Below are 8,527 nucleotides of genomic sequence, written 5' to 3'. Positions count from 1 at the left end.
AGTGGGTTTGTTTGAAGGAATAGTGGTTCCAACAATGTTATATGGTTGCGAAGCGTGGGCTATAGATAGAGTTGTGCGCAGGAGGGTGGATGTGCTGGAAATGAGATGTTTGAGGACAATATGTGGTGTGAGGTGGTTTGATCGAGTAAGTAATGAAAGGGTAAGAGAGATGTTTGGTAATAAAAAGAGTGTGGTTGAGAGAGCAGAAGAGGGTGTTTTGAAATGTTTTGGTCGCATGGAGAGAATGAGTGAGGAAGATTCTCCAAGAGGATGTGTGTATCAGAGGTGGAGGGAACGAGGTGAAGTGAGAGACCAAATTGGATGTGGAAAGATGGGGTGAAAAAGATTTTGAGTGATCGGCGCCTGAACATGCAGAAAGGTGAAAGGCGTGCAAGGAATAGAGTGAATTGGAACGATGTGGTATACCGGGGTCGAGGTGCTATCATTGGATTGAAGCAGGGCATGTGAAGTGTCTGGGGTAAACTATGGAAAGTTTTGTCGGGCCTGGATTTGGAAAGGGAGCTGTAGTTTCGGTGCATTATACATGACAGCTAGTGTCTAAGTGTGAATGAATGTGGCCTTTGTTGTCTTTTCCTAGCGCTATCTCTCGCAAATGCGGAGGAGGGGGTTTTCACTTCATGTGTGGCGGGGTGGCGACGGAAATGAATAAGGGCAGACAGTATGAATTATGTACTTGTGTATATATATATATATATGTCTGTGTGTGTATGTATATGTATACGTTGAGATGTATAGATATGTATTTGTGCTGTGTTTGCACGTGTATGTATATACATGTGTATATGGGTGGGTTGGGCCATTCTTACGTCTGTTTCCTTGCGTTACCTTGCTATCGCGGGAGATAGCGACAAAGTATAATAAATAATTTTTTTTTTATTTTTTTAATTTTCCAAAAGGAGGAACAGAGGGGGGCCAGGTGAGGATATCCCACAAAGGCCCAGTCCTCTGTTCTTAACGCTACCTCGCTAACGCGGGAAATGGCGAATAGTTTAAAAGAAAAGAAAGAATATATATATATATATATATATATATATATATATATATATATATATATATATATATATATATATATATATATTCATTTATTCATTTGTTTATGAAAAGAGCTCCCTGATTTTCGGTTTGCTTCACCAAGCACCCGGTGAAAGCCACTGCATCAGTTGAAGGTATAACATGACTATTTCAAAATCTGAAGGCTGTCCTTATATGACGAGCGGATGAACACAGCGCAGCACAGCACACAGTGTCTATAATGTCCTCATACTTCCGGGAGGAGTACACTGAAGATTACCCCTCCAGGACATGTACCGATATTACTCTACATGACACTGCAACATTTCCTCATTACTCATGAATCGTTCTCTCTCTCTCTCTCTGTCTTTCTCCCCCCCCCCCACAATATTATCTCTCCCCCTCCTCCTCCCTCCTTTGCCGAAGGTCTCCCGTCACTGAGCGCATGACGGTTTGCCTGGAGTGAAAGGGCTCCCTTACCCCCATCCCCCAGGAGATGGGTCGAGTGGGGTTGGCAATGGCGTGGCTCAGCGTGCGAGGTTACGGGTATATAAGATCGTCAGGTCACGGAACACGCTACATTCGTTCCGACTCCCTCATCTGGCGAAGATGTTGCTGGTAAGGCCCCATCGATATCATAGTCCATATCTCAAGAACCTGGTTTTTCCTTGCTTAAGAAACACAGTGTGTGTGTGTGTGTGTGTGTGTGTGTGTTTGTGTGTGTGTGTGTCTATGGTTTTTATGCATGTGTCGGTTGCAGTCACTAAGTTTTCCTCTTGTGGCAGTGTTTTTTTTCTTCCTTTTTTCCCCTCCTTTATCTGGGGTCATGGACGTAGTATACCACAGAGGAGATTTTTCATCATAGCACACCTTTAGTTGGGATCTTCATGGTATAACATAGGATTTTCATCACAGTATGTTTTTAATTGGGATCTTGATCGTGGCACGTCATAAGATTCGCATCAATGGATGCCTTTAGGTTTTATCTTGAACATAGCGTAAAATAGGGTTTTCATCATAATATACCTTGGCTGGGATCTTTATCCTAGCATAATATTTAGGATTCTCATCATAGCATACTTTAGTTGAAGTCTTTAACACAGCAAGTCTTCGCCAATATTCATCTTCCCACATAGCATGCCTAAGCTTCGATGCTCAACATCCCTTGCGTTAGATGTGGAGACCATAAACATAGCATGCCGTAGCCTAAATCTTATAACAAGGTTAGGGGAACTTCAGCGCAGCGCGCCTTTGTTGAGGAGAAACTTTTACCATATCATCCCTCGGTTTAAAGTCTTCAGCGCAGCACATGCTCTCGCTGGGGGGCCTTGAACATAGCTTGTATTGCTATTACATACATCTGTGCCAAAGGAGGCAATGCTAGGTTTAGTATCCACTAATATGTGACAAAATATGGCTCATGGCTTCGTCGAAACCTCGTTATCGATTGAAGACAGTTTCACTTTCTAGCGACGTTAGGTACAAGGTGAATGATTCTTTCTCCGCGTATGCAAAGAACCAATTCATTGAACGCCCAGCAAGTATGGTAACCCATATATCAATATACATAACTGGAGAATGAGAAATTTTAAATTACCTTTGTGAATCTATGCCTCTCAGTCTTTGTGGTGCTTGTGTCAGAGTTCTGGTCCATCACGATCGTGATCTAGTGGTTAATATCCAACAGCATCCTTATGGGACATGTAATAGTACCTCAGTCAGCTATGCATATGTATATACATATATATATACATATATATATGTATATATATGTATATATATATATATATATATATATATATATATATATATATATATATATATATATATATATATATATATATATATATATATATATATATATATATATATATATATATATATATATATATATATATATATATATATATATATATATATATATATATATAAATATGTAAAGAAAACATGAAGAGACGTCTTAATCCACCTGGAAATATTGTGAGGTCGTACACTCCACGACCTCCTCACTGCTGATGACCCTTCCTTGCCGCATCCCTCCTCTATACCCAACACTTCCAGTTCACTCTCAGCCTCTTGTTTGTCTTCGATTCATATACTTGTTTCTTCAACATTTCATACATCCATATTTCTTATAAGTACTAACGTCTTCAGTGACTCGGATCTTAAATATGATGATGTACTGGGACAGTGGGATGGTAGGATGAAGCAAAATTTCACAACATACTCATTGATACAGTGGTCAGATATTTCCAAGAAACATTCCCTGAAAGATATTTCCTGGCAAGATATTTCCTAAGATGGTATGTTTCTTTTCTTTTCAGAAGGTGGTGTTGTGCGCCCTGGTCGTGGTAGCAGCGTCCGAACCACAGTACAGTCCACGACCATCTACTTCATACGGTGCTCCTCAGAGAGGTAGTGAAGGTGGCTCTGGCGGAGGCTTCGGAAGCTCAGGTGGCAGTGGTGGTTTTGGAAGAGGGACTGGCGGGGGCTTCGGGGGCTCAACAGGAAGTAGAGGGTCCAGCGGTTCTACGGGCGGAGGATTTGGAGGGTCATCAGCTGGTTCCCAAGGTGGTGGAGCCTATAGAGGTTCAGGTGGAGGGAGCTCAACTGGCGGGGGTTTCCAGAGTAGTTTTGGAACCTCGTCAACAGGAGGTTTTGGAGGCTCATCTGGCGGAGGCTTTGGAGGTGTTGGCAGTGGGAGCTCTGCTGCCGGATCCTACAGGCCTTCAGGTCCTGTCGTTCCCATCCTGAAGGATGAACGTGAGGGACCTGATCAGTTCGGCAACTACTACTTCGAGTTTGAGACTGGTGATGGCATCAGTCGCAATGAGCAAGGCGCCCCCCAGGGAGTGACAGGAGCTGTGGCATCCCAAGGAGGATGGTCGTAAGTAATCATTAAGATTAGCAGAAGTACGAATTATTTTGTAATATTCTTTCAGGTAACACTCAGACACTGACATTTCAGAATGAAGCTATTCACTGTCATTTTCATTCCAGATTTACTTTCCCTGATGGGACTCCTGCTGTTTTCAACTTCGTAGCTGACGAAGATGGATACCGGGTGGAGTCTGACTTGTTGCCCACTCCCCATCCTCTGCCAGCCCATGCTATCGCTCAGATCGAGAAGGCACGTCAGGAGGACGCTGCTGGAGGTGGACGTGGGTCATATGGTGGTGCCTCTGGTGCTGGGTCAGGCGCTGGAGGCTTCGGTGGTTCAGGAGCTGGAGGCTTCGGTGGTTCTGGTGCTGGTTCAGGCGCTGGAGGCTTTGGTGGTTCTGGTGCTGGAAGCTTCGGTGGTTCTGGTGCCGGAGGCTTCGGTGGTTCAGGTGCTGGAGGTGGCCGTGGATCATATGGTGGTGCCTCTGGTTCTGGGTCAGGCGCTGGAGGCTTCGGTGGTTCTGGTGCTGGTTCAGGCGCTGGAGGCTTTGGTGGTTCTGGTGCTGGAAGCTTCGGTGGTTCAGGTGCTGGAGGTAGCCGTGGATCATATGGTGGTGCCTCTGGTTCTGGGTCAGGCGCTGGAGGCTTCGGTGGTTCTGGTGCTGGTTCAGGCGCTGGAGGCTTTGGTGGTTCTGGTGCTGGAAGCTTCGGTGGTTCTGGTGCTGGAGGTGGCCGTGGATCATTTGGTGGTGCCTCTGGTTCTGGGTCAGGCTCTGGAGGCTTCGGTGGTTCTGGTGCAGGAAGCTTCGGTGGTTCAGGTGCTGGAGGTGGCCGTGGATCATATGGTGGTGCCTCTGGTTCTGGGTCAGGCGCTGGAGGCTTCGGTGGTTCTGGTGCTGGTTCAGGCGCTGGAGGCTTTGGTGGTTCTGGTGCTGGAAGCTTCGGTGGTTCTGGTGCCGGAGGCTTTGCTGGTTCTGGTGCTGGAGGTGGCCGTGGATCATACGGTGGTGCCTCTGGATCTGGTTCAGGTGCAGGATTCGGTGGTTCAGGCGCTGGAGGCTTCGGTGGATCAGGCGCTGGAAGTGGACGTGGATCACATGGTGGTTCCACTGGTTCTGGTTCAGGTGCAGGTTTTGGTGGCTCAGGTGCTGGAGGTTTCGGTGGTTCTGGCGCTGGTGGTGGACGTGGTTCATATGGTGGTGCCTCTGGTTCTGGTTCAGGCGCAGGCTTCGGTGGTTCAAGTACCGGAAGCTTCGGTGGTTCAGGTACCGGAGGCTTCGGTGCAGGTAGCGCACCTCGTCCTGAGCTGAGGCCCATCTCCCGACCCGCTCCCAAGACTCCAAGCACTACCTATGGTCCCCCCTAAGCCACATGATCTGAACCATCACTCGTAACTTGGATCCTCTGCGACTTATTCTTCGAACTCCATCGAGCATCCGTTTCTCTCTCTCTCTCTCTCTCTCTCTCTCTCTCTCTCTCTCTCTCTCTCTCTCTCTCTCTCTCTCTCTCTCTCTCTCTCTCTCTCTCTCTCTCTCTCTCTCTCTCTCTCTCTCTCTCTCTCAACTCTTACCGAGGCTGCAATAATTTCAACCACTGTCATGTCATCGAACCCTGGGTAATGAAACTGGGGCTCTGCTTTTGATTTGATATGGAACATACGCTTATTAGATTAATAAATATATATATATACACTTATATACATATATCAAATGATTAAAATATGATACTTAAGATATAAACTTTGGTTTCTTTTACTACCATGTCTTTCAGCATAATAACCAACTAATGACCAAGAGATGAGAGTGTTGAGACAACCACGTTAGGTAATTTATTATGGTGTAAAGTTGCCTTTAAAAAGAAATGGCATTATGTATTGTATTGCGAAGGTGTTTATTGATGAAATCCTGAGTTGGACAGTCTTAATTAGCAATCGATAACCGGAATTGATCATCTGGAAGAGCCTTGTACGAAATTATTCACCAAGAAAGTAATCTCTGAGCACTTCATGGAATACATATGTACAGAAGATAGTGTCTGTACCTTCCATACTCTTGTTAGTGAAGATTTCACAGTTGCAACACCCGGTTGATGTCCTATCCAATACTTTCAAAAGTGGCTTTCAAATTTACATTATTCCATATTTATGACAGTTAGCTGAATATAATATTCAGTATGATTTCAGAAACTGAAACTCAGACTAGCTTTTAAAACAAGTCATTTTAACAATTTCATGTAATGAAAAAAGTTCTACGGTTAGATCCAGAGTATTCTTCTTTCTTTGAAACAGGAAATAGATTCTTCTGTATCAATGTATATAGTATATGAATTCTTCCATGTTAGTAGGTACAGCACACCACATACACTCTCACATTGTGAGAGTGTATGTGGCCCAAGCATTATCTATAACACCTGAAAAAGGAATTAAAGATTTTCTGGTTAGTGAATATAGTTTGGACGTATCGCCATAATTTCCTTCTCATTCATGGTTGCCGAGAGGACGTAGTCAACTGGATTCCCCAGTAGCAGCTTTCTAATATTGGTTGGTTGTCTGGGTTTATGGGATTATCAACTGCCAAGGTCATTATAGCCATTATAGCCATCAACGTCAAGCAATACTACGTTCACCAACCAAGAAATCTTGAACAGATTCTTTAGGTAATATACCAAGACTTAACATCATGAACAATATAGATTTAGTTAACAAGCTTAATGATATCCAGGTCAATGTTTATTCTAGACTTGAAATTTTTTTTTGTGTTATCTTTGTTCAAAAAAGCTCCACTGGATAACCCATTGGAATATCTGGTTCATGCTTTGGATAATCTTGATGTACCTGTTTCAAATTCTATGTATAAAAGACTGTGTATTTCAGTTTCTTTTAATTGAGAATGCAATATCTTTTAATGGAGAATGTTATGTTCTGAAGTTTGGTATAAATCAAATTATACATGAAATTCTTCGAAGCAAAATTACTCAGGAATTTCTTACCCCTTAAGGCAATCTGGTTTAGTTAAGTAGATGATTTTCTTAGTGTTTGGCCAACAATTGAAAATCTACAAACAATTCTCCATTTGTTAAAGATTTCGTACCTTCTGTCAAATTTACTGTGGAAGTGGAAAATCATTGTATTTAACCCTTTTTAGATTACAAGATCCACATAGTGTTGGAAACATGATTATTATCTACAGAAAACCCACCAATGTTTGTTCTTGTATTGATCACTAATCAGCTCAAACATGAGTTAAACACTGTTCACTCCAGTCGATGTTCCTTAGGGCATTACGTTCATGCAGTCCAGAATTTATAAACTATAAGTCGAGAAGATATATTCTATTGGATCCAAGTTAATGTATCTTTCAATGACAAATCTCATACGTTTACAAAGAGATGATTCAAAAGCTACTCCTAAGCTGCCCTTGATACTTAAAGCATTTTGATTCTCTAATTTAGTGATGTGTATTACTTTAGTCCCCAACTTACTTAAATCTTTTAATGAAAATGCAGCCTTCAGCAATAGGAATACTCTCGTGAATTATTACATCCTCAGGGGAGATACAAAAATGAGAGAGGAGACTCAGAACAGTAAGAGTATAGATAAGAGAGATGGAGCTAAGACTCCGTTGGTGCACAAGTATTTGTGGTTTGTGGTTTCTCGGGTCTGGCACGGTGCCTGTCTTAAAAGTTATGAGGATAAGAGAAGAGACCCTTGAAAGATTTTGCCTGCGGGAAAGCTATCTAGTTAATCAAGACCTTCACTAATACTCAAGTTGTAATTGTTTGTGAAATTGATAAGAGAAAGTTCAGTGACACCCCTCTTGAATCACGCACTCACAGGTTATAACTACATTAGTGATGTTCTAATCAGTGAAAATGTCATGATATCTAACATGATTAAGCAAAGCATTTGAATCCTTTCCTGTGCTTATATGATATTCATGTTGTTTAAGTCCAGCACAGAGATTCTTACCAGTCCGCCCATTATAAGATATATAGCAGCTTTGACAAGGTAGTCTGTAAACACAACCCACAGTTATCTGGTGAGTGACAAGGTAGTCTGTAAACACAACCCGCAGAGTTATCTGGTGAGTTTTTTAAGATATTCTTAATAGTATTGTTATTGCTGAGAGCTACATTCACATTAAAGGCTGTGAATATGTTAAAAACTAAGACATTATCATATTTAAATGAGAAAACCAAAAGATTCTTGGTATCAGGGGGAACTTTAGGGTTAATTCTATAATATGACTTCTTTGCCGACAGAAGAGATATATGAATGAAAGATCTAAGATTCTTTAACATGAATCCAGTAGAACATATCATCTGAAACTCGCCAACAAATTGTAGACTGCATATAGGCAATACCCTAAGGAACATCGACTGGAATGATGACTTTAATTCTATCATGTTGAGTTTAGAAAGGATGAATATAAAAACAAATATTGGTGGATTATCTAAAAATGATAAACTTAAACAAGTCTCCAATACTATCGATCAATCAACCGAAAAATGGTAACGTACAAACATTTTCCAATTTTACAGTAAATATGCTAGAAAGTATTTAGTCATTAAGCAAAAGGCGAGATATCTGTAAATATTCACTTGTTGGCCAAAACAA

The 8,527-nt window shown here is 42.1% G+C and overlaps 1 protein-coding gene across 2 annotated transcripts; it reads left to right on the top strand.

Moving 5' to 3' along the window:
* Positions 1-1,530: 1,530 nt before the first annotated feature.
* Positions 1,531-5,644, top strand: LOC139765635 (uncharacterized). 2 transcript variants are annotated; one of them, XM_071693323.1, is made up of 4 exons: positions 1,531-1,650; positions 3,357-3,919; positions 4,033-4,337; positions 4,413-5,644. In XM_071693323.1, exons 1-4 carry the CDS (start codon positions 1,642-1,644, stop codon positions 5,276-5,278), a joined length of 1,743 nt encoding a protein of 580 aa, XP_071549424.1. In that variant the 5' UTR covers positions 1,531-1,641; the 3' UTR covers positions 5,279-5,644. The 2 variants fall into 2 exon arrangements, with proteins under 2 accessions (XP_071549424.1, XP_071549423.1); XM_071693322.1 differs by having other exon boundaries at positions 4,033-5,644.
* The last annotated feature ends 2,883 nt before the right edge of the window (positions 5,645-8,527 follow it).

This window comes from Panulirus ornatus, chromosome 55 (genome assembly GCF_036320965.1).
Source record: "Panulirus ornatus isolate Po-2019 chromosome 55, ASM3632096v1, whole genome shotgun sequence".
Classification (NCBI taxonomy): Eukaryota; Metazoa; Arthropoda; class Malacostraca; order Decapoda; family Palinuridae; genus Panulirus; species Panulirus ornatus.
The sequence above is the reverse complement of the archived record's forward strand: the minus strand, read 5'-3'. Positions and strand labels throughout refer to the sequence as shown.

Bases quoted from the DNA above. Each gene is read 5' to 3' on its own strand.
- LOC139765635 (XM_071693322.1), top strand. The intron at 3,920-4,032 runs GTAAGTAATCAT...TTTTCATTCCAG, and splicing joins GCATCCCAAGGAGGATGGTC to ATTTACTTTCCCTGATGGGA.